Genomic DNA, 26,177 nt, shown 5'->3' with positions numbered 1-26,177 from the left:
CCAGTGTCCTGCCACCCCATCCAGCTGTAAGGTAATCCAGGTCAGGTGTGTGACCTGTCAGGTACAAATTCTGCTGCTGAGGTTGTTTTTAGAGTTCAGTGCTGTTCTGGGGGTCAGGTGAGTGCCAGAGCCAGCTCAGATTTGGCAGGGGGAGCACTGAGCTGGGAGTGGGGTGATGCTGGCTCCTGCCTGCAGCACTGGGGGGTTGTTGGGCATTGTGGTCATGCTGGATACCCAACCCCAGCTGCAGAAGACATTTCTAGAGTAAATTTTAAACTTTCAGAGATGTGGAGATGTCTGTTCATTAATCATAGAGCCCCTAAGGTTGAAAATACCTTTAAGATCATTGAGTCCAACCCTCAGCCCAGCATCAGCATGGTCACCACTGCACTGTGTCCCCAGGGGCCACATCCACATGTTTTTTTAACTCTTCCAGGGATGGTGATTCCACCCCTGTCCTGGGCAATCTGTCCCAATGCTTTACAACCCTTTCAGTGATAAAATATTTCCTGATACCCACCCTGAGCCCTTCCTGACCCAGCCTGAGGCCGTCCCTCTCCTCCTGTCCCTGTTCCCTGCTGTCCCCTCCTCTCAGGGATTTATGCAGAGCCACAAGTTCCCCTCATCCCCCTTTTCTCCAGGCTGAGCCCCTTTCCCAGTTCCCTCAGCCCCTTCTGGTGCTCCAGACCCTGCCCCAGCTCCATTCCCTTCTCTGTCTTCAGCCTCTAATTGTCTTTCCTGCAGATCATTAAGAATGGTTATTAGGGAATTCCTTTTCCTTAGACCTTTACTCATTTGTCCTTTTAATCAATAAAGTGCATCAAACCCATTGGTTAATACAATCTGACAACATCTGTGTCCAGATGTGGATGCACTTTCCCAGTCTGAGTGCAGAATCAGCTTCCTTCAGGAGACAAGTTGAGGACTTGGCACTCTAAAACTGCAGTGTGCACACACAGGGGTAAGACAAGCAAAGGAGAAAAAGCTTCTACTTCCTAGAAATTTTGATTTCAACTGAAATTCTTCTGAATAAAGAGTGTGAAGGAACAGAAATAGAATGGATAGAGTTGTAGAAGTGCCATTATGGCAATTACTGCCATTCAAACAGGAAAAATGCTAATCTGTATTTTGGTTAAAATGGAGAAGATTGTCTTTTAGATGCTCTGAGTTTTTAATCTTCTGCCTTGATGTTTTGTTTCCCTTGCCCTGTCCTTCAACTGTATCAGGAGAGAAATAAAAGCTGTGCAGTTCTGCAGAAACTCTTGTGTGCTCAGCTCTGCTGTAGGATGATGTAATCCTGATTGTTAATGAATATTAGTCTAGAAATATCACCCTCTCAGTAAGTCATGAGAGTGTCTTCAGAAATGACAGTTCTGTGTTCTGTGCTGGTGCATGTGCAGTGGCCTTTATGAATGCATTGATTTTTGGTTTTTCACAGGGTGGTGGAAGGATAACAAGGATTCAAAAATAGCAGTGGTGGTACTGGTTAAGGAGAATTAAAAGGGAGAAAATATCTCCACTTCTGTTCTGAACTCTTGAGTGTACTGACTGTGCTTCAGATCTGTGTCATCTGAGGTCTGAGCAGAATGGTTTGTGTTTGTAGATTTAAAAGTGCTGGTGTGCTCTGGAGAGCATTTGTCACACAGGTGGTGACTCTGGTAAGCTGTGCTTAGTGGTGGAGTTTTATTTCAGGGGGTTGTGTGCCCTGAAGTTCACTTTGGGGTGGCTGGGCTCTCAGTCTGATGTATTTGGGAACAGGAAAGACCTGAAATAGGTGGAGAGGGCTAGATTTTAATTTTTGTTTAACTTTTGAATAAAACTCTGGAGATGGAGGCAATAAAGGTTCCCCTCTGCATCCTGCCTGTCACAGGAGTGCAGACTCACTTTGGGCAGGTGAAGGGGCTGTCCAGCTGTTGTGGGCAGGGGAACACAGCTGGATTTTGTGGGAGAAACACATCAGTACAACTCTGAAGAAATCTCTCCTTGGCCTGGGCTCTGCAAGGCTGAGGAAAACCAACGTGAGCTGAGAGCAAACAGCTCAGAGCAGCTTCACAGAGAAACCCCAGCAGGGATTAAAGCTGCCTGCAGTCACAGGGCACCTCAGCTCTGCCTTTTGGTTTAAAACTATTCCAGGAGGGGCTTGGGGGTTCTCTCCACCTTCCTGTGCCCTCCCAGGAGGGGGGAAAACTGTGGTTTAGTCGAGTCAGTGGGAGCCTGTCTGAGTCTGCAGGGAGAGGTCTCTGGATGGGAACACCGTGCTTGTTCTCATTTTGGCATTTAAAATACTGACTGAAGTGTTTCCTCCTTCTGTGAGATACTTTACTCAAGATATTTCTACATTGTTAATACCATCCATAGCATGGCCTGGCTTCTAGCTGGGGGCAGCAGCTCCCTGTCCCACAGCACTGCTGCAGGAATGCAGAGAGGAGCAGGTCTGCTCATGGTTTTATTTCATGATGTGCTGCATCTCAGTGCCACAAATCACCTTGGCTTATTGTCTGCTGTGAACCTGCAGGCAAGGAATTCATCCTATCTGAACTGCAAAACTTTCTGGCCCAGTGTGAGGAAGACATTATTAGATCAAGTAAGAATCATGACAATTACCATCTAAAATTTAGTTTACTTTGGGGCTGAACATTCACAATATCACAAAGCAGCTCAAAACCTCCAGAGGGTTAGTGGTCATTTTGTGTGGTTTGAAGGTTGGTTTGGAAATTAGAATGAGGTGACTGGGGCTCAAGGGTGTAATTTCTTTGCTAGACTGTTCATTGCATTGATATCTCTTTTTTTTCCATCTTTTTAGTTGAGTTTGATTTCAAAATAGATATTAACAGAATAGCTGTAATTTTGGCTAAGTGCTGAAGCAGTTACAACTCTTCTCACAATGGGGTGCTATGAAATATTTATCAGTTCTGCCTCCATCAGAGCAAACTTCAAGCTTACCCAGCCAGTGGGGAAAGATGCAAAAAAAAAAAAAAAAAAATGTTGCAGGAACCCAACAGTGTAGCAGCAGTGTCTAGCCTGAGCTCAGGATGGGTGGCATTGCTTTGTGCCACTGCTGAAACCTCAGGCTGAAACCTCAGGCTGAAGGAATGTGTAATCTGGCACAGCTTTAATGAGGTTAAATATCTTGGTGTGTTAAGGGAAAATGCAGACCTTCAGGATTTGTATGTGGGAAATCAAGAGATAATAAACAGAAAAGCAAGAACGATACTAAATGGTGGAAAGGAGAAATGTAGTGGAGTGATTCAGAAATCAGTTAATACATACAAATAAGATCTTGAGGTGGGAATTGATAATCTTCTGAAGAAAACAGATATTAATTAGTGTCAGGGTTCAGAGAACTCCATGCTGGTGTCACTGGGAAAGGTGAATAAGGCAAAATGGCACTGTGCTTGCACAGAAGAATCTGGGATTTGTTCATACTTTGAATACTTTGAGTGCTTCTGATCTTCCCATTCCTCCCAAAATATAACAGAGAAGCAGTGACAGGGATCAAAGGCGTGGAAAATTTGTTTGTGAGAGGTTTGTTTGCTAAAAATAACCATTACCTCAGCCCATTTCATCACCAAGTATCAGAACTGAATGTTGATTTAATATGATTTCACTGCAATTGAAATGAACACCACACACAGTGCTCAGCTGCAGCATAAATGCAAGTTATAAAACCTCTAGTTCTTCCATTTTTTTAGCACATCTTTGATTAATAATCTGAAATTTGTGTATAGCTTTTGTGCACGTGGCCTGAAAGATTTTCAGCTGGTGCATAAAACCCAATATAAAAAGGCAGGATAAGGACACTGCACTCTGTGCAATTATTCATCCCAATTCTAGACACTGGATTTTTACCACAGATATTGCTGCACTGTGGGGGGGACCAGGAGCTTGGCAAAGAGCCAGGAATGTCTCTAATAAACTGGGTCATCTCTTCCAGGGATGTTGTTGTTACACTTGGGAGGTCGGGGATAAGCCGGGTTTAACCCTGAGCACGGCACAACTGCTGATTCAATTTGCTTTTCCTTGGGAATGGACAGGCTGGATTGAGCTGGACAAAGCCTCTCCTGCTTTGTAAACTGTGGCCAACAGAAGTGGGAAATGGGCAGGATTCACCAACAGCCAGCACTGTGAAGAATAAAGCCAAGCCTTGAATCAGCAAGCTGTGTATCTGAAGAGAGGAAATGAGAATTGTATTCACAGCTGAGTTAATGGCTTAAAAAATAAGAACTGAATTACTGGCTTGCCTTCACCTATAAGTATTGTCATAAGCTTGAAGCTTGCCAATATTATCTTTTGATATTTTTTCCTGTAATGATGAATATTATGATATTTGTAGGGCTCTGAGATTTTCCTCTTGGTCCCTCATTTCCTCTGATGATACTAAGCATGAGAAGGTTATTAAGTAAATTGATGGAAGCTTAGTTACATGTACAATGTAGAAATTCTATCCTTTATTTTCTGACAAAAGTCATTATGTAATTTTTAAGCAGTTTATAGTGCAGGAGTCAAACTTGGATATGATCCATGTCAAGGGGATGATCCTGTAATTGAAGGTAGTTTGTGATTTCCCTCAGAAACTGCTGATAAGACCCATGGCACAGTGTGTGGCACAAAGGCAGATAATCTGGAGCTGAGATTTGGATGTGCTCAAGTGTCATTCACATCTCCTGAGCTGAAGGGGTGACACTGATCCCATGATGCTGGTGCAGCAATTGAGAGCAGGGTGTGTAAATGATCATCCTTCAGGATCTCTGAGATCCCACAGAGCTGCTCACTTGGCAAAGCACAGGGGCTCCTCAGTGCTGGTCTTGGCAGAAAAAAATGAGACAGACACTCCAGAGTAGAAAATTTAAATTATATTAACATAGTTACACAGCAGTTGTGAGGTGCAAACCATTGAATAGTGATCTAATAAGATTTTTATTGAAACATTTGCAGTAAGTCATCAGAATTAACACCAATCCACTAAAATGGGAAAGATCTGACTCTGCTTTTTAAGGAAAATTTTTGAAGGCCAGGTGCTTTTGGAAGCAGAAATTAAATTCTGCATTTTCCATTTAAAGTCCTTGTTTTGAGTAAGTAAAAGCTGAGCAGGCTGTGCACCTTCCTGAGCACCATACCTGTGGGAACTCGAGGCAGGCACTGAGTGTCTTTTGTCCAAGGCAGGATCCTCTTGCAGATCACTTTTCCTGCTACTGAGCCTTGCCCCACGTTCTTTCAGAAGAGGAAGCATTTCTGAATAACTGGAAAACCACTTGGCAAGAAGAAACCTGAGCTTCCTCCAGCAGCAGCTGGATTTTCTTTGGGTTTTGCTCTAATTTGGCCAATGCATCCACCAGAGTGGGAGAAGACAACCTGAGCAGGGTTTCTCCCTTCCCTGTAACTCCAGGCACATTTCCTGGTGCTGCACAGAATTTCACAGAATATTCTGAGCTGGAAGGGACCCCACAAGGATTGTTGAGTGGAACACTGAAGTGAATGGGCTGAATGAGAGAGTTGCACCTGGGAGTGCAGATTTGGGTGTTCCAGGGGGAGTTTAGGCTGTGGATGTTCAATGTGAGGCATTGCTGGGTGTTCTGGTCCTGCTGAGCACAGGGAGCTCTGGGAGTTCACTGAGAGGGCTTGCAGCAGTGTGAGCTGTGCAGAACCAGCAGGCAATGTAGTTATTTATGTCTGGAAACACCCAGTGTCCTTTAGGAGGTGAGGTTGCCCTGAGCAGTCAGCAGTGTGGACAGGCCAGGGTTCCTTGTTTCGTTGTGCAGTCTGGGCATTGCTGTCACTCCCCTCTGCCTTCCCTCTCCTGGGCACACAGAGCAGAGCTGTTCCCAAGCCCCAATCTCTTCTGCCAGCAGCTGTAAAAGGAGTTTTGCTGCAGTGGTCCAGGGATGGCTGTGCTGCTGTCAGGAGGAGCTCAGGTCAGGCGTGCAGCGAGGGCGGCGGCAGCTCCGGGCACACGGGCACCAGGGATTTGGATTTGGCTTTGCCCGGGTCTGGAGCTGCACTTTGCTCAGCCTGGAGCAGCCAAGTGGATTCCTTTTGGGGGGCATTCTGCCCAGGAGCATCTCCTGTGCTGGGCTGCCCAGGGCTGTGCTCAGCAAAGCAGCTCAGGGGTGTCCAGGGTGCTCCTCACCAGCCCCACTCTGCTGTGGGATGGGCAGGATGGCAACAGCCCCTCTAATTCCAGTCTGGGATGGTGGAACTACAGCCAGGAAAAACTCTGAGTGCCTGGTAGGCACTCAATTAATCATGGATTCATTAAAATTGGAAAAAGACCTCTATGATCATCAAGTGCAACCCGACTGTATTTGAATTTATCTGGTGCATCTTTTTACTGGGATCACTTTAGGAAGACAAAGGTTTGATGCCTCTGCTTTGTGTTCATACATTGAGGAGACTCAAGTGCTTCCAGCATTTTGAGAAATAGTAATTTTTAAGAGAAGAAAATTGCACCAATTACAATTTTCTGAAGATTAACAAAACCTAGAACTGGGGACTGTACAAGATTGTCAAATTATCCTAGTTCTGTAAAATTACTTTTTATTCCAGTTAAAATTATTTCTTTCTAGCTTTTAACAGTTTTTAAATGAGCAAACACAGAATTCAGCTATTGAAATCATGAACACAATTCAGCTACTGAAATAATGGTACATGTGGCACATGGGCTGTAGTTACCAGTGCAAACTTTGTGGTTGATTTTCTGTCCTATGAAGTGCAGAAGTTGAAAACATGGATTGACATAACAAAACTCTAGATTATAGGTAGAATTCTCAGTGAAAAGCTTTTGATAAAGCTTGGAAGCTCTAGTAGAGAAATACACTCTGTGCACACACCAGTTCAGACAGTGGTAAGATGTTTAGGAATTCTTTTTCAGTGTTACTCTTTTTATCACTGATCCACTATCACATGTTTTAATAAAAGTAGACAAAGAGTTTGGGAACTCACAGATAAACAGTGGAACCAATTTAAACTCAAGCTCACCACATAAACATTAAAGTATTCCCTTTAGGAAGTCAGAATCCTTTGAATTATGCATGTGTTGTAGTTTGCAGTAAGATAAAAGAACTTTAAGGGGGGAGGGTGAGAAACTTGAAAAGCCTTTAAGGAGTAATTTGCATAAATTGGGTGGAGAGAGTAAACAGCACAAGGGGGAAAAAAGTTATTTTCAGTAAGGCCTTATAGAATGAGATAAAACAAATTACCAAAAAAATCAGGTGGAGTAGAAACCAAGCTGAAGTGCCTTAAACTTGTGTTAATGCTGCCACTGCCTTTACAGCAAATCCCAGGGAACGCTGAAGTGTCCTGGATAAAAAAAAAGAAACCAAAAAAACCCAAATTCTTAAGGGAGACTTAAAAGAGAAGAAGAGCCATGGAGACAGTAGAATGTGTGTGTTACTGTGTGGGAAACCTCTGGACATGAATGCTCAGGATAAGCAGATTTTTTTCAATCTAACAGTATTTTTTTTATCTTGCAGTTACAGGACCGCACACAATTTAGTGACCGAGACTTAGCTACCCTAAAGAAATACTGGGACAATGGCATGACCAGCCTGGGCTCAGTCTGCAGAGAGAAAATTGAAGCTGTGGCTGCAGAATTAAATGTTGACTGTGAAATAGTTCGGGTAAGAAATCCAGAGTCTTCCCTTATCTTGTTGCAGGAGCAGAAATAGGACAGATGAAAGGCTTTAAAAATTTCATGAGGAAGCTTGAAATAGATTTCACGTATTACATAATGAATGACCATGTTGGGAAGTGCTCTCCTGCTCTTTCTGCAGTCTATATTTAGTAAAAGCCCTCAGGTAAGAGTCTTATTGATCAGCAGCAGAAGCAGCACTATGAGCTATTTAACATTCTCTTGAGTAAGATTTTAAGTTAAAGTGTTGCTTTTTTGAGGGGGATCCTAAAAGACTGAAAGGCACTATTTATATTGCTAATAAGATACCAAAAAAAGGCTTTTCTAAAGATACAAGGAAAACACTTCTTATTCATGCTTACAGGGAAAATTGTGTGAAAGGAAGTGCTCCAAAATAGGAAAAAGAAATATTTTACAAGACTGTCTTGAGGGCAGGTTGAGATGGGATGGAGGAGTTGTGAGTTGGTTCAGTTTGATGGTCCCTGTAGATGGCTGAGGGAGGCACAGGTGTGCTGGAGATCACCTGGCTCACAAGAACCTCTGCACATCATCCCTTCCAGAGGCTGGGACCTGCTGCTGCTGTGTCCTGGCTGAGCAGACACCCAGCAGCACCCCTGGGGTCCCACTGCCTCACCCCAGCCTCAGGAAATGGCCCCACTGTTTGCAGTCAGACAAGGACAGGAGCCTTCCTTTTACTCATGACAGGCATGACAATTGGGATTATTCCTTTCAGTTTTCAGCCTCTTTTTTCTAAATTCCTGACACTGTTGCAGAAGCAGGGCTGAGAGCTCTTAGTGAAGCTCTCCTGGTGTGGAGAGCTCTGCCTTGCTGCATCCAAATGATTCCAAAGCTGCTTTTAGGGTTGAACACCAATCTGGTTATTGGTTTTTATGAGCACAAAGGAGTTCTAAAAAACCCAATTGTACTTTTGGAGGCTGAGGAGAATCCCTCTTTTCTCTGTAGAGAGCCAAAGCTGCTCCTTGTTTTGCAAGGACTTCACTTTGCTCTCTGGAAGGTGAAGCTGTTCCTCCTGGTAGCTCCTCCTGGGCAGCACCTGGTGACACCCAGGCTCCCTTGGGAACATCCTCAATGGCTCACAAGGGGTGACACTGGAGTTCTGTGCAAACCTTTCCACCTGCTGCAATGTTTCTGTCCTCAGGGCACAGACCAGGGAGGGCTCTGGCATCACCTGCACCAGAACAGAGTAACAAATGACCCCAGGCACGTCACACACCTTGCTAGAAATGTTTAAGGAGAATTTTAGGGATAGAATCTCAAGCTGATTTCCCACATGGCAATTCCAGTCTGCTCTTCTGCTCTTGCCCTCACTGTTTTGCTTTTCCAGAATGTTCTCTGCTCAGCAGAGCACACAAGATGTGGAAACTTCTCTTCCCCATTTAATTTGAGACACTGTCAAAATATGCTCATCTTCTCTGACATTCTCAGTATGCTGAATGAAAGATTTTCTGCTTTGAAAAGTCTGTAAAAAGATCTGCCTTTCCCAAGTGCCTTTTTTTACTAAAAAAGAGATTGATTCGATTTAAAAATTTGTTAGCTCTGTTTGTTAAAATCACAAGATCATGGGAAGATTTAAAGAATGGCAATACACTGCTTGGAAAAAAGAGACCCACATCTCAAAGGGCTGCTTGTAGGGGGGTTTTCTTTAATTTTTTTTTTTTTTTCCAAAACTGTAGGTAATAGAAAAAAATTATCCAAGTAGCTCTCTGCATACCTCTTGTGCATTTTTCAAAGAGGAAAAATCAGCAAGTTGAGAAAGCAAATACCAGCTAACAAAAATTATTTGTTAAAAATAGTGTTCAGCATGTTATCTTTTAGCTTGTTAGAGATGCAGCTTTAAAAAGGTTTTTTTTTTCCAAGGCTGGCACAGCATGAAACTGAGTTTAGTAGTTGGGACTGCTGTTAATATTCCTTTATTTTTTCTCTTTGGTAATCAAGGTATTATAAGCAAAGAGTTTTTTACTCAACTTTTTCAGAAGAAAAAGAAGGAACAGGTCAGGTATTTCTGAAATAAGGCCAGAGTGATGTTTAGTGTGTTTTTAAAGAAAATCCTAAAATATTTTAATGTCTTGGGAAGCTCATTTGGAGCAGAGGCCTCATGAAAGGATGTGCATTTTGCCATGGCCTGATCATGTTTTCAAACCAAGGAACTGCTGCTGCTAGTTCTGGGGTGTAGATGGTGTGGAAGGGGGATGAGAGCCACCCCAAGAAGAGTAGGAGTTGGTAAAGAAGTGGGTTCCTGGCTCTGGGAAGGATTTTTGGTTGGTTTGATGGAATGAAGGGTCTGGGGTACAGGGGATGTTGAGCAGAGATGAGATGAGAAGGTGAAAGCCTGAGTGACACAAGGAAAGGGGGAGCCTTAGGAGGTGAGGAGTTGCAGATAATTTTTGTTACATCAAGTTAAACTCTGAATCTTTAATAAATTTTGATGTAGATGTTTCTTCATCAGAGAAGGCACATTAATGATCAGGTGTACAAATCCACTTGGAGAATTTAGAATGTGGGTCTTTTCTTTGTTTTATTTCTCCTTTGAAATTCAGGATAAATTGAAGCATCCATCTCCATCCCACCATGGCAGGGTTTGCAGGTTCCCTGGGCTGGTTTCATCTCCCAGACTGGTCCCAGTGTGCTCCTCTGCACTCACTGCAAACAGCTTTTCCTGAAGCTGTCTTACAGCCAAAGGGGACTGAAGGAGGAGCTGCTCTGAGCTTTATTCTTCCATATTCCTTTCTGCCCTCCAAGGGGAGTGCTGTAGATCTGTCACCTTGGCCAGTTCCCTCTGTGCTGCAGGAAACCCTAGAGCAGAGGGGTGTTGGGTCATTGGGTGCTTCAGTCCCCTTATGGAAATTACAGAGTAGGAGAACCTGGATCAAAGATCTTATGTTAAATTTGTTGAATAATTTAGGTGGGCAGAGACCTTACAAAGCCACCTAGTCCTGCTCTGTGTCTGGAGCAGGATTGACTTTGGAATCAAGTCAGTAAAACACGGAGGCTGGAGGTACCAAGGCTCCTATGGACAAACTGCCTCACTGTATAGCATTATTTTTTCTTTTATGTTCTCACTTTCAATCAGAGCTTCCCTTGCTGCCACTTGTGCCTATTGCTTCTTTTCCTTTTGCTGTGCACCTTCCTGTTTCCCATGGAAAGCTGAACCTGGACACAGGATTTTGGGAAGGAGCCTCAGGAGGGTCAAATACTGGGGAATAATCATCTCCCTGAACTGCTGGCTGCAGTCTTGCTCCTGTAGCCCAGATGTGCTGATGTCAATTGCTTGGGGGCTGTTGCTTTTGTTATAGTTTCTGATATCATTCATGTTTATTTCTCTTACAAGACTTGGATTGGGAATCGAAGACGGAAATATCGTTTAATGGGGATTGAGGTCCCACCCCCTAGAGGAGGTCCTGCTGATTTCTCTGATCAATCTGAATTTGTTTCTAAATCAGCACTTAATCCAGGAGAGGAAACTGCTACTGAAGTGGGGGATGATAATGATAGGAATGATGAAGTATCAATCTGCTTATCTGAAGGAAGCTCACAAGGTATTTGGAATGCAGTTACTACTGTGCCTATATTTTCAATTTTGTGCAGTGTGCATGCTTTGGATTCTGTTGTACACATTCAAAAACGTCTGACAGAGTCACAAGTGCTCCACCCCGCCTGGGCTGAAGGTACTGTTTGGTCTCTTTCTTCTACCTCTGTGTCTCTGAGTTCTGTTGGGTTTGTAACACAAAGATTGGAGAAGCCTTTGATCATAAGAGCCCCATTTCTGCCAGACTCATCTGAAATGAAATCAAGAGTTCACATTTTGCTGTTGCAGGTGAGAGCTGGGCAGACAGTACATGTGGGGAAGCCTCACTTCCCAAGGAAGCTGGATTTATAAAATGTTCTCTGCCAAGTGCTCAGGTCTTCCCAGCCAGTTGGAATGGCCATCCCTGGAAGTGTCCAAGGCCAGGCTGGACAGGGCTTGGAGCACCCTGGGATAGGGAAAGTGCCTTGACAGGGAGTGGGACTGTATGGGCTTTAAGGTCCCTCCCATCCCAACCCATGCTGTGATTCCATGGTTCCATCCCTGTGATCTGAGCCACCCCAGGCACTGGTGGGGCTGGGCAGAGCTGCTGGGACTCTGCATTCCCAGTTCTCCTGGCAGGGAACCCCTGAGCTCAGGCTGGAACAAGGAGCTGCCCAGGCCTCCTGCTGCTGTCTGACAGGCAAACACAACAGCAGATCAAAGCCTGAGCAGGAGCCTTGGAACTGCAGACACAGGGGGTGTCCTCAGTAACCTGCAGCTCTGCAGTGAGAAGTGCTACAGCTTAATTCCCTTTTCCCTCCCAGGAGCACATGGGATCGATGCCTCCTGCCCCTCCTGTCCATGAGCCCAGCACATCCCCCACTCACTAATTGCTCCCAGTGCTTCTGCTTGGAGCAGATCAATGGAGCCTTTGCTCTCCCAGCCTAAAGAAAGTCTGACCTCAGGCCTGCTGCTGCTGCAGTGTGCCAGGCTTGATCCTGTCATTTCCTCAGAACAATTGAAAGGGAAGAGCCAGGGGAGCAGAGAGCAGGAATGAGTTTGGGAGAGCCTTGTCATACTCAGCTGTAGAGGGAATAAGATGGTAAAGAAATGGGTCAAGTGGTTGAAAGCCAAGTGAGATGAGGAATCTCAGAGTCCTTGATTTGCCTGGGGTGTGGAAGGAGCTAATTGAAATCAGATCTGCTTGAGAGAAAATGGTGACAGGGATGAGTGTGAAGTGTCTGTGGTTCAAGTGGGAATAACTCCCTGTTTGCTGAGTCAGGCAAGGTGAGGCTGAACTCAGGTGCATTATTGGTGTCAAAGCCTGAACAAGTGCAGGGAAACAACAGGATTTCCACAGCATCCAGGAATCCCACTTTCATTCTCTTATTCTCCCACAACAGTTATTTCTGTTTATTTCTCCAGTTCAAAGGAGAAGAGGTTTCACTGCTGCAGCTGAGCTGGTTTTGAATTTCTTAGAAAATATTTCCCCCAATATTCATGGATTATAGGGATTATTCTAATGTTTGAGAGCTGTAGCTTTTAGTCCTAATTTATTAAAAAGCAAAAAACCACTTTGAAAGACTAACAAAAGCAATTTTTGGTCACCTAGAGTGACAGTTGATGACTTCTGCTTTTAAAATGTAGTGTGTAAATATAAAAAAATGAGCTGTGCTGTGATGCAAAATGGATCATTAAAGCTCTCATATTGCCTCACCTTTTTTAAATGTGTGTTAATAGAATCCACACTATATGGGGGAGGCCATTAGGGCTGTGCTGGGTTCTGTGAGCTGAGGATGAATATTCAAGGAGTTGGGAATGCTGCAGGGAGCTGCTTCCTTCAGCTGTTGAGCCCATGGGGTGGCTGTCAGGGTTACAGAGTTCCTGGTGCCTTGGGATGTCCCCAAGTCCCTGAGGAGCATCCTCCCCCAGTGACCTTCACCCTTCCTTGCTCCTGCTCCCCAGTGCTCCTGTTTGATCCCATGTGCTCCTGGCACAAATTCTCCTATGGAGCTACTCACTGGCAGATTGAGTTTATTTGAAACCATTCCCTATCAAATTTGCTCAGTTTAGAGATATTTAACTTAAAAGTTGTTTAAAGCCATTAACTGGCTCTGACATTGCCCTGTCTTTGGTAATCCCAGGGAAATCCTGTTCTCCCTGTGTTTGTGTGGAGGTGACACCTGGAATCACCTGAACCTTCTGCCCCTTCCCTTTTTCCTCTTTATATTTAATATGTGTAATAGATTTATATTTTAATATGCAGAAGTCAAGTAAATCTAGAAATAAACTTCAATTTGAAGGGTAAATAGATTTCTCTTTCTTTGGGTTTTGTCTTCTCCTGGGCTTTTGAGGTCAGTGGAATCATCTCATGCTTTGAAATAACAGGGTAAAATCTGCTCTGTTTTCAAGTGTTTATACATAAAAAAGGACTTTTGGCTCACTAGGGTAAGCATTTGCCACCATCTGATCAATTTTTGTTTCAAAACCCAAAACCCATCAGTGTCTGCAAGGAGTAAGTGGGATTTTAATATGTACCCCAGAATTTCAGGGAATGCAGGATTTTTCATGTAGGAATTTATTTTCATTTAAAAAAACCCAACTTCTGCACATCTCTGATGTGAAACTCTTCATCACCTTTGAATATTCCAACTTGAACCTAAAAATGGGAAGGTTTTGGTACAAAACTGAGAGTTTTGTTGTTGTTTCAGGTCACAGTTGGTTTGATGTTGGCCTGAAATGCTTGTGACAAGGTTTCTGTTTGATAAGGCAGATGTTTATGATTAGACATTGATACCATGACTTTGCTGTTGGATTTAGCAGCTGTGACATTTAGTGGTAAACACCATTAATGGTCCTTCAGCATAAAATTGGAATGAAATCTGACAAAAACAATTTATTTCTGCAGAAGAGACAAATGAAGCTCTTCAAAATGAAGAAATTGGCCACAAAGATGATGACCAGAATCCAGTTTCCACTGATAATGTGGTATGTTTACCTTTCCTTTTCCACCAATTAATAACTCCTTAATTGATGTTGAGGTTGTTGTCCAGCACTTGTGTTTTTCACTAGGTGATAACTTCAGTTGTGTGTGTTAAAATTCCTTCCTATCTGAGATTTAAATATTAAAACACAGCAGGAAAAATCCCTAAAACCTTCAGTAGAAATGGTTTGCTGAGATGGTGTCCAAGAGACTCAACTGCCCAACCTGAATGAACCTCAGATTTTGTCATTTGATACAACAGTGGACCAAAACCAAGGAAGAGTTTCTTCATACTTTGTTCTGAAAACACTGTAACAACTTTAAAAATGCCTTGAAATTGGATTAAAATACATTGTATTTGCATAAGAGATATGGTTTTCCATTTGAAATTCTACTCTGTTCCTTCCCCTCCTATCTTAAAAAATGTGTCTAAGAAGGGGAATGTGAATGTTTGGCTGTTATTTAGAGATTCTTTCCATGAGCTGAGCCTAAAACCAAAAATATTTGAGTCCCAGTGTTACTGAGGGTCTGATGGAGCAGCAGAACTCATGGACATCAGAGCTCTGAGCTGTTGTCACTTCAGCTGGGCTGGCAGACCCTGGAGCACAAAAAATGTGCTTTATCCTCCCTGCCTTCAGCACAGCCTTGGGAGCTTTGGGTCCTGCCAGGGAGAGCTGGGAATGCCCCTGGAAGGATTTCTCCTGGGTGATTTCAGAGAAATTCCTGGTGTGCAGGCATGTGCTGCAGGAAAAACCTCCAAAATAACACCTCAGAATGACCCATGGACGTGGATTGGGTCAGGGGGTGCCCTTCCCTACACTGGGTTAAGCCTAAAAAATAGGGAAATTGCTTTAATTTATTATAGACTGATTCATAAATCTTGACAACTGTCAAAACAATTAAAAACAGTAAAAAAACTTGGGATCTATTTCTGAGTCTTAGTCAAGCTTGGCTTTAACACTGTGCTTTAGGTATCTTTAGAAACCCAGTACAAAAAGCTCACAAAAATTTTGTGAATGAGGTGAAAATAGCCATATTTCTGCATTTGCAAGTGTCCTTTGGATCAGTGTCCCCTGCAGCTGAGGGCATTTCCTAGGGAAGGTCAGAGGAGAACTCCTTGGTTTCTTTAGGGAAGGAATAGCTCAGGACTTGCTGTACTGGCTGGTTTATCCAGAGGGTTAAATGTCCAAACCTTCCTTTGCAACAGCAGAGCAGAGCAGGGGCTGTGAGGGGATAAATGTGCAACTTAAAGTGAAAAAGCTGGGCCAGGGAGCTCCTCCTGTGTAAACAGCCCCAGTCTCCATGGCAGCAGCTCCTGCTGGATTCCTGCTGGATCTGCTGGCTGAGGTGCATGATTGCCATCTAATGGGGGCTCAGAACTCCTCAGGAGCCAGCACAGAGCTCTCTTGCCTTCATCCTTCATCCTTCCATCCTTCATCCTTCATCCTTCATCCTTCCTGCCCCTTTGGGATGAGGATCCTCATTTGTTTTTCTCCTCTGTGCCTTGGAATGAGCTGTTTGCTTCTGTTTCAGAAAATAGAAATTTTAGATGATGGAGAGAGTGATCTGACCAGCAACTCTGAAGTGGATCAGATGAGTTCTCTTTTGGATTACAAGGTGAGTGATGGGGCCATGGACAGGATAATCCCCAGGAAGTTCAGGGGGTGGATCTGTCAGGAATTCTGCAGCAAAAGCTTGTGGGATCCTGAATTCCTCTGCTGTGCACATCATGCTCTCATCCCACCCCCAGCCACTTTATCCATGTTTCAGCCCAAATGGAGCAGGAAAACCCCATTTCTACAGAGCTGCAGCTCCCCCCATGTGTCCCAAGAAGGGATTTATGGAGCCACTCCAGCAGAATTGTTCCTTGGAATTCTGTGATGCTTTCCCTGGTGCTGCCAGCTCAGGAAGGAACTGAGCAGCTGGAATCCTCTGCTGGAGTGGGGGAATCTGAGGAGAAGTCATTCCCCAGGACATGCCTGGGAGTGGTGGCTGTGGGAGGGAGGGAGGAGAAGCAGCTGGATCCTGGGGGTTGTGTCTGTGCTGCCCTCCCAGGAGTTGCCAAAATTCCACATTTCCTTGAGTTTTTACCTCCATTGCTGATTTTTTCTCTTAGGAAACAGGTCTGTTCTCCTGACAGTAATCAATTACCAAAATAATAAACAGATCATCTCTTCAGAACAGAAATTCCTCCTTCCAGCAGCATTTTCCTGGGAAGGGCAGTGGAAGATGAATCAGGAGAGGGAATGACCTTTTCTTAATGTCACCTGTCAGCAGAGTGAGAGCCTTGTTGTGACAGTGCCCTGCAGAGCCAGCCTTGTTGTTTGACAGCACTGATCACTCCCTGAGTTTTCTGCTTAAATCTGAATTCTTCCTGGGCTGGGCAAAATCCACAGCTAAGGCAACTGCTAAGTATCCATTGGGAAGAACTCAGCAGATTTTTTATGGAAGCCTCAGAATTGCAGCTCAAATATTCCTCTCTCATTCCCAGAGCTGTTATCAACTGGAACAGTGTGGTGAGCAGTGCTTTCACTGAAAAAAATGTAAATTTTCTGGGGAAAAAAACAACAAAAATACAACCATCTTTGCAAACCAAGTTTTGTTGCAAATCTTTAGAGCACCATGTAGTCACAGCTTTTCATGTCTACTAAAGCTGAATTCCAGCCAGTGGGAGGATAAATATTATTTTTCTTCATTATTCTCTCATGAGTTGGTGCTATTAAGCACAGCCCTTCTGCAAAAATGAGCAATGCCTTTGATCTTGTAACCTAAATAAACAGTTTGATTTTCATGATCTTTGCAGAGGTGAATAACCAGAGAAAATGTATTTTAGCTCTGCACTGATCAACAGGTTTAGCATTTTGATCCAATTAGTTTGAAAGAGAAGAGATACTTGGAATAAACAGAAATACTTACCAAATCTGAATTTTTAATTAAGAGATAGTATAGATTAGGAAATGCATTTTTAGCCAAAGCACACTAATTATTGATATTTCCTCATTTTGTAACACATTACATTTAGTTCCAGCCCCATAAACAACTCTGCAGAGGTTGGAACTAAATGATCTTTAAGGTCCCTTCCAAGCTGTTCTGTCACTCTGATATTCCTGGTTATTCTGTAACTTGTGGGATCCTGAGGAGCTTGGTGAGCTGACACTTGATCCATATCAAACCCAGTTGCACTGGAGGATTTTATCTTTTAATTCATGGTAGCTTTGAGGAATTCTCAAGTCATTTTCCCTTGGTTTTGTGTCAAACCTTCTGCTGCAATAATGGAATTTATTTGCTGTCTCTTCTCACTGCCCCCTGATCACTTCTAGAGATCTGGGCTTTGGTTGTCATTGTCATTAAAAATAGATTTTAGTGACAATTTAGTTTTAACCCAGGAGTTTTGAGGTGTGCTTATTCCTGTCCCCATCCCTGTAGGGATTTAATAGACATGTGACACCTGGGGACATGGTCAGTGCTGGGGATGGTTGGGCTCAGTCTTAGAGGGATTTTCCAGCCTAAAGGATTCCATGGTTCTGAGATAATTGCCAGAACTCTCTGGTTTCCCCACAGAATGAAGAGGTCAGGTTCATTGAGAGTCAGCTGGAGAACCACAAACAGAAATATTTTGAGCTGCAGACGTTTACCCGGAGTTTGATACTTGCAATTAAATCAGATGATAAGGAACAGCAGCAGGTAAATCCTGGAGCAGGTTTGATATCTGTGTTTAATATCAGAAGGTGTTTGTTCTTTTGTGTTGTGTCCCTCCCTTGGGTTTATTCCAGAGACTCAAATTATGATTGTACAACTTGATTCATTTTCTCACTCTTTGTTTAAAGCACTGCTGACATCAAAACCACACCTAATCATGAATATACTCTATATTAGATATGTTTTTCCCTTGTAGGCTCTGCTTTCAAACTTACCTCCTGAACTTGAAGAAATGGATTTCAACCACACATCCCCAGAGCCCGACGATACCTCATTCAGCCTCTCATCCCTGTCAGAGAAAAATGCCTCAGACAGTTTGTGATGGCTTTTTCTTGTGGAAGAGACAGAACAGCCAGCCCACAGGAGGTGCAGGGCTCAGGGGACAGAGAGGCTTTTGCTCTGCAGTGTTCTCAGCCCAAGGGAGGCAGCCTGTGCTGCAGGGCAGCTCCTCCCAGCCTTGCAGTGCCCAGGAGTTGGGAATGCTGGCTTTGGAAAATCAAAGAACTGCCTGAGGGAAGGGTTCACTGGTAGCAGCTTGGGTAGGATTAACTTGGACTCTCCAGTACAACTCTGGCTCTGTAGCAAAGTCTTTTTGAGCAGGAGTGGGAAACAAATGTTGTGTGACACAACAGCTCCAGTGCTCTCCAGGCCTGTTTATTATATTTTTCCCCATTTTTACTCAGGTAGGTGGACTAAAAATTGGGGATCCAAATAGAATAACAGGCTTTCTCTGAGTTGTGCTTGAAAACCTGAAATTAAACTGAAGTGTTTTTTGTTTTCTGACTTGAGATTGTTAAACCTTCCGTTTTTCTGACCAAAATAGCTGAAGAAACCTTGAAAGGCTAACTGAAAAAAATGAATTATTGTTAATAAATTATTAATGCAAGGAAGCAGTGATAAGTGTTGGAAGAAATGAGGTGGAAATGGGAACCCTGATAGCTGCAGGACACAACTTCCTAGTACAGTAGCAATGGGATTGGATGTTTACACTCATTAGAGTTTAATGATTGTAGTCACAGTTCTTATTTGTCAAAGCCTGAATGCTAAAGTTCTTATTATTATTTTAAGTCTTGGTTAAATATTTTTCCACAAACTTTGCTCCAGTTTACCAAGCCAGTCAGAATTCCACAGCTGTCATTGCATGCTGAAAGGTTTTCCAGTGTTGGGAAGTGAGTTTTGCAGGTCTGGTCTGAAGCCCTGCCTGGTGCATTTTTTGGCAAGTGCCATTTCTAAACTGTGATCTGAATTGCAGGCAGGAGCTGAACTGAATTTCTTCCTTCCCAGAGCTGTTGGCACTGAATCCTTCACTCCTGTGGGGGAATGGATGGCAGAGATGTTCAGGTGGACTCAGTGGGGTGTGTTGGTGTCCATGAATGCCTGGCCCTGGCAGTGGTGACAGGCTGGTGACAGCCCAAGGCAGGTCTCAGTCCTGGAGCTCTTTTCCTCCAGGATGGTTCTGTGCATGCTGCCCATGGCATTGATGCTCCAATTCCAACCTGGATATCCCTCACAAGCATTTTTCACACTGGTACTTCAGTCTGGTAAAAAACCTGATCTTCCCATTTTAAGCCAAATAATAATTGACTCTGGGGAATCCTTGTTCATGCAATGAGTAATCCCCTTCATTTCAGTGGGAGGTCCAAGGTGTAGCTCAGAAAATCCAGAGTGTTGGGGAAATATTTACATCTCTCTTTTCTTTAATGCTGGGATTAAACTGGGGTTTTAGGGTTTTCTCAGTCTGATCAGTTCCTCCCTAATCACTTGTACAGCTCTTTTTGTTTAGAATCAGTAGTGAGCTCTGTTCTTTCAGGTTTTTAGTCTCTCCTCTCCTTGGGCATGAGGAGCTTTTAGCAATACTGTTAAATACCAGCTGCAGAAAGGGCAGGAACAGCTTTAAAAGGTCTTCTGAAAAACCAAGAGTCTCAGTTCTGCCCCCTGTACAGTTCTGTAAATTCCCAGCAGAGCTTCCCTTCCACAGGGAAAGCCCAGAGTTCCAAGCTGCTGTGTGTGAGTTGAGGCATTAAAACTCAGAGTAGAGATGGAGTTTGTGAGCAGAGCTGACAGTGCTGTCCTTCACAGGGGGGATAGAGCTGAGCTGGAATTCTGCTTGCTCTGAAAAACTCATTTATAAAGGGTGTTCTATGGCAGGCTGACAATGGTTCCTGTTGCTGTTCTCTTTAGAAAGGAAATTTGTGCCACTGACAATGAAACCTCTTGTTTTTTGTGAAATCTAAAAAAACAGTGCTGGGATTTGCCACTACTTGGTCCCTGTTTTCCTGCTTCTTCCACTTGAATTCCCATGACAGAGGGCAGGATACTCTTAACAGGAGTTCTCAGTTTCATGGTCAATGAAATCATCTACCTTCCTGCAAGAAAAACTTCCATTGATGGTTCCTGTTTTGCTGTCTTGCTGCTATTTCATGTCCAAACAAATCAAAGGAATGAATTTTGAATTAACTGTTTGCTAGATACAAACAATTGTGTCAGTCCCTGTTCTCCAGGAATCTGGAATCCTGCTGGAGAGAAGAGCAATGTGGGGAGACAGAACACAGCCTGGGACACTTGACAACACTACAGGATAATCAGGAAAAACAGAGTATAAATTATACCCCTGAGTAACAGAATCTGGGAAGGAAGATGCTCCACAGCTCCTTGGCTGGGTTTCTTTCAGTATCAGTGTGTATTTCCACCAAAATCTGTTACCATTAGAGGTGGTTAAATGTTGGTGGAGAGCAGTGGGGGTGGCTCTGGGGTGGGTTTGGGTTCAGGGTGTTTCCCCTGTCTGTAGGATGGTTACAAACTGCATTTAGTGCAGTTGATCATTTCATAACCTCCCACAGGAGATAAAGCTCCTCCTGTGCTTGCCAGGGTGACAGAACCCAGCCCCCTTTCTGCTCACTGAGTGACTAATGTGAATTATGGTGGTTTTGTCACCTTTCCGTGGCCATGGGTCAGTGTTTGACCATCCTGCAAAGTCTCTCATTTACTTTGCCCATGAACAGTGACTTCCCTGGTGTTGTTCATTCCTAAAGCATCCATGGGAACATCAGTGATGTCTTTCTGAAGAAACCCAGGTGGGAAAGTGGCCCAGAGCAGACACTTTACCCAGAGCAGGACAGGCTCTCCCTGGGGAGCTGCTTTTGATGCTGGACAGTTTGCTCATGGTCAAAATCCTGATTCCTGGAGCTCTGCCTCCTTTGCTCTCCCTGCAGGTGATGCTTCAGTCACATCCATAGGTCTGACAGGAGTAACAGTATCAGGAAATACTCCAAAAAAACAATAAGTACTCCAGTAGGTGAATTAGGGGCAGGTTAAAGGTACCTGAGCAGATGAACCTAAGAGGTTTCTGGAGTGCCTGGCCCTGGAGGCAGCTCTGCACTTTAATCTCTCCAAGTATTTCTTTTCACTAAGGCAATAAAAGGTTTGAAATGAAGAGTTTGGGGCTGTGCAGCCCTGTGAGTGAGGAATGTCCTGGTTCTGTCTTCCCTGAGAGGAGAAGCTGTGTTTGCTGCTGGGCTCAGGCAGGGGGAGTGATGAACAAACCAGCAGCATCAAGGACATCCTGGTTTGGGATGGGAATCCCTGCTTGGGATGGATCTGCCCTGCCCTTTGGGATCTGCTGTGTCCCTGACCCTGAACACAAACTGCAGTCTGACCTTGCCCTGAGTCCCTGCTGGCCTCTGCTCTCGGGTGCTGCTGCTGTCAGGAGGGACAGGAAGGTGCATGAAGGGAGCAGCACAGAATTCCTGGCACTGGGACAATTCACAGCTTGTTCCAGCCCAGAGCTTGATGTGCAGCCCTGCCCAGCTCCCCCAGAGGGAGGGAGGAGCCTGGCTCAGACTCTGCCTTTCCTGCCCCAAATCCTCCAGCTCAGCAAAGTTAGGGAGTGAGGAAACTCCACCTGGCTGCCAGAGAACATGAGCTGCACTGTGGGCCTTGATTTCTTTAATCAAAAACTTCTTACCACATTGACACATGTGAAATCTGAAAATTTGGGGGAAAAAATAATAGCAGCACTACAAAATGGGTGTTTTCCATGGAAGAACAGGAGTTTAGTCTGAGTATTTATTGCTCTGGAAAACAGCAGCTGCTTTGGTCAGAACAGACACAGGGCAGAGCCTTGGGCTTGTGGGGGTTCTTTTCCCACAAAGGAGCAAATCCTCTTGGCTGAAGGATGTTCCTGGAAGGAAAACAGTTCAGGTCAGTGCTTTGGCTCTGGGAACAGTTTCCCATGTCACTGAACTAAGTCAATAACTCTTTTCCAGCTCTGATTTACATTTTACACAACACTACCTCTGAAACGTGACACCCCTTAAACCCACACAGAAAATGTGAATCTAGGAATTTTTTTTAACCTTTTATAGGCAATAAATTGTTCCCAATGTGCATCCTTCAGTTTGTGCTTGGTTTTTGCTGAGTGTGAGCCATCACTTTATTTTAGTGCTGTTTTTCTGTATTTGTGTTCATCACAGTCTGTGGAGAAGGAAATAATGGAATATTAGGGAGAAAAGCTTAGCATATGTTAATGGGAGAAAATATTTCTGTTAAAGCTGAAGGATGGTGGGGTGGCTGTGCTGGTTTTGGTGCAGTTACTGTGAGAAATTAGTATTATCCTTAATTCTAGTATTAGTGATTGTTGGAACATTGCTCAGTGCATCAGATGACTTAATCTGAGAGAGCAGTCAGTGATCTCAGCACTGTAAGGAAAAGGATTTTACACTTCCTGAGACATCACAGTTCATAAATACCTCTGCAGATTTTTGTTTCAGTTGTTTCCCTTTTTTTTGGCATAACTTTATAGAGACCTTGTAGAAAGAATTTTGAAGTGTTAAATGAAAATGGGTCAGTAACAAACTGAGGTCAAATGTAGATTTAGACCATGTTTGTATTCAGGTTTCATCTGAAAAGAGTTCCTTGAACTTCCCCCATCACATTTCTCTCCCTGGAGTGCAGGGGAAGGGTGGCAGGATGCACAAGGGGGATGGAGGGAAGGAGGCACAAGGAGGCAGAAATGAAGGTTCTGGGTTTTAATCAAGATAATTTCAATAAATTAAAAGGTTTCTGTGCTGTGGAAAACAAGAGCTTCTGCTATATCTGCAGATTTTGTGAAATACAGTTCAAAAAGTCATTGGCAAATCCACTGAGTTGTGCTGGGGGAAAATTGTCTTCTCCAGTAGGAATTTTATCATTTCTGGGGTTGTTTCTGGAATTACTGAGTGTGTGTGAACACTCAGATGCAGATTTACAATGTGCACAGATACACTGAACTTGATCACAGTAGCTCTACAAAGGTATTTTAACTTGAAATGTTAATGAATTCTTCTCAAATATATTTCATTTGCTCTTATTTCTCTGTCTTGCTGCATATCAATTGCATAGTTCTGAAAATTAGTCAAATACATCCATACAAAAATGGTTTATTGTTTATGTCCTTGCAATTAGTAACTTTTAGGCTTGGAAATTTATGAAAATGCCCATAATAATATTTCTAAGTAATCTTGGCAAATAAACAAACTGCTGTATTTCTGAAGAGATCATGAATCTTCTGCCACAATAACTTCTGCTTTATTTTCACTGTAGGAATCAGTTTCATTTAAAAAAAATTGAAAATTAAATATTACTGTATTACTTAGATGTTTTCCTTTGCCTGCAAAACAGGATAATTAATGATTTTAAATCTTCTGTCATTTCCTTCTGGGCCAATTCCTTAAGCTTTGTAACCTGAGCATATTCCTGAGTTTCTGTGTGAAAATCTTTATTTATATTGCATTTTTATGATTTGTATCAGTATGTGTAGCAAAGAAACTACTACAAACCTTCAACTGAAGTACCTCCACTATGGTCCAGGACACCTGATCTGGGCATTTGGAGTGCCAGATGCCCAGAGAAACAGTCCAGACATTTGTATTGAGTTGGTTTTCTGTGTATATAAAGGGTATTTATAATCTTGTATTAACAGAGTCATCATTGGAAATGCTGATTTCCTGCTTTAGAAGCCTGCTCAGCTATTTTTATATAAAACGTTGGTCTTCGCCTTAATTTTTTTTTTTTTTTTTTGGTGAAAAGTTGTGCCATAGATATTTTAACTTATCCACAGAACCTTGACAGAGTTTGCTTTGACTCCTGATAATTAATTATTTCTTCCTCAAATTGTCCTAATTTGTTTTTTCTTCCAAATGCATCTCAAGGTTGGTTTGCTTTCTGAATTTTTTTTTGGAAGATCCCTTCATCTGCATGCTTTGGTAGCTCGAGTTTTTCCCCTGTAGTTTATTGTTTATAGTTTAGAAGAACCTTTTATTGAAAGCCCCTGAAGTAATGCTTGTACAAATGTATTTAGGGTGGCCCAGATGGTCAGAGAAAAGGGCTATTTAGCATTGGTAAATTTGTCTACTGACTCAAGGATATTTTTCTACGTCTGTCAAGTTTGGGACTATGGAGAAATGAAATAAAGGTGAACTAACTCCTTTTCCTACATGAACTTCTCAGTTTCTGTCTTTATTGTGGCTTTATAAATGTTCAGTTCTGTTCAGAACAACAAGAATTAAATCCATGTCAAGGCTCAGCCCATATAAATTAATTTATTTATGGAGTGACTTTTCAGAATTAGAATTTTATACAGAATTTTATACAGAATTTTATATAGAATTTTATACAGAATTTTATACAGAACTTGGAGCCCTCTGTCCCAGGAGCAGTGAAATGTCCCTTCCCAAAATGGGATTTGTGTCCAGTGAAGGTACTGCACACCCAGCACCGACCCTGCTCAGTTCATGTTGAGCTATGGGGTTTTTTAAAGCTATTTTTAAGCTAAATGTGAGCTCTTTGTGCTCTTTTCATCCCATCCCTTGGCATTTCCTAAGTTAAAGATCTCCAGAGCTAAATCCTGTCCCCAGTGCAGTGGATGGAAAGTGGGGACGGTTGTTGGAGCTGATGTTTGGTGGCTCCAGGAGCAATCCTGGCGCTGGAAGGAGCAGCCGGGGTGCGGGGGGAGGGACAGGAGTGGAACTGGTTCAACCCAGGGATGGTGGAAGAGCCCGAGGGACCGCACGGAAAAGGGATTTGGTGCGGGCTGCGTGCTCTGGTGCCGGGCAGGGACACGGGAGTGGGGTCCGGGCGGATCCCGAAATTCCCAAATCCCGAAATTCCCGGGTCCCGCAATTCCTGGGCCCTGCAATTCTCTGATCCCGAAATTCCCGGGTCCCGCAATTACCGGATCCCGCAATTCCCGGATCCTGACATTTCAGGCTCCCGCAATTCTCGGATCCCAAAATTACCGTGCCCTGCAATTCCCGGATCCTGAAATTTCAGGGTCCCACAACTCCCAGATCCCGCAGTTCCCAGATCCCCCGAGTCCCAAAATTCCGAGATCCCGCAATTCCCGGATCCTGAGATTTCAGAATTCCCCAATTCCCGTATCCCGCAGTCCCCGGGCCCCCCCAATCCCGTATCCCCCAATTCCCGTATCCTGCAATTCCCGGATCCCCCAATTCCCGTGTCCCTCAATTCCCGCGTCCCTCAATTCCCGCGTCCCCCAGTTCTCCTGTCCCGCAATTCCCAGATCCCCCAATCCCGTATCCCCTAATCCCGTGTTCCCCAATTCCCGTATCCCCCAATTCCCGTGTCCCTAATCCCGATATCCCGCAGTTCCCGTGTCCCCCAATCCCGATATCCCGCAATTCCCGATATCCCGCAGCTCCCGTGTCTCCCAATCCCGTGTTCCCCAATTCCCGTATCCCCCAATTCCCGTGTCCCTAATCCCGATATCCCGCAATTCCCGATATCCCGCAGCTCCCGTGTCCCCAATCCCGATATCCCGCAATTCCCGATATCCCGCAGCTCCCGTGTCCCCCAATCCCGATATCCCCCAATCCCGATATCCCGCAGCTCCCGTGTCCCCCATCCCGATATCCCGCAATTCCCGGTATCCCGCAGCTCCCGTGTCCCCAGTCCCGATTCCCGCAATTCCCGATATCCCGCAGCTCCCGTGTCCCCAATCCCGATATCCCCCAATCCCGATATCCCGCAGCTCCCGTGTCCCCCATCCCGATTCCCGCAATTCCCGATATCCCGCAGCTCCCGTGTCCCCAGTCCCGATTCCCGCAATTCCCGATATCCCGCAGCTCCCGTGTCCCGCCGCTGCCGGCGCTGGCCCCGCTGGCAGGTGGCGATGTGGCCGCGGGATCACCGGGCTCCTCTCCTCCTGCCCGGCAGATCTGCATAATCCTGCTTAATTAAACTCTCCAAAGTCACCCAAACTCCGAGCTCAGCCCCGTCCAGCTTGGGAATTTCGGCTGCCGAGAGGGAGGGGAAAACCAGAGAGAACATGGACGGAGAGGAGTTAA

General features: G+C 44.2%; 1 protein-coding gene across 2 annotated transcripts in view; it reads left to right on the top strand.

The window, feature by feature from the left end:
• HDX (highly divergent homeobox) overlaps nt 1–24,313 on the top strand; it is a 40,486-nt gene extending 16,173 nt beyond the window's left edge. For both annotated transcript variants that reach the window (XM_056491593.1, XM_056491592.1), the window contains 6 exons: nt 7,470–7,616; nt 10,977–11,184; nt 14,062–14,141; nt 15,670–15,753; nt 17,698–17,820; nt 18,032–24,313. In XM_056491593.1, the coding sequence (XP_056347568.1) occupies nt 7,470–7,616; nt 10,977–11,184; nt 14,062–14,141; nt 15,670–15,753; nt 17,698–17,820; nt 18,032–18,157 (768 nt within the window). In that variant the 3' untranslated portion in view covers nt 18,158–24,313. The remainder of the gene's footprint in view (nt 1–7,469; nt 7,617–10,976; nt 11,185–14,061; nt 14,142–15,669; nt 15,754–17,697; nt 17,821–18,031) is intronic.
• The last annotated feature ends 1,864 nt before the right edge of the window (nt 24,314–26,177 follow it).

The sequence above is a fragment of the Oenanthe melanoleuca genome, chromosome 4A, assembly GCF_029582105.1.
Source record: "Oenanthe melanoleuca isolate GR-GAL-2019-014 chromosome 4A, OMel1.0, whole genome shotgun sequence".
In the NCBI taxonomy this organism is placed as follows: Eukaryota; Metazoa; Chordata; class Aves; order Passeriformes; family Muscicapidae; genus Oenanthe; species Oenanthe melanoleuca.
The sequence above is the reverse complement of the archived record's forward strand: the minus strand, read 5'-3'. Positions and strand labels throughout refer to the sequence as shown.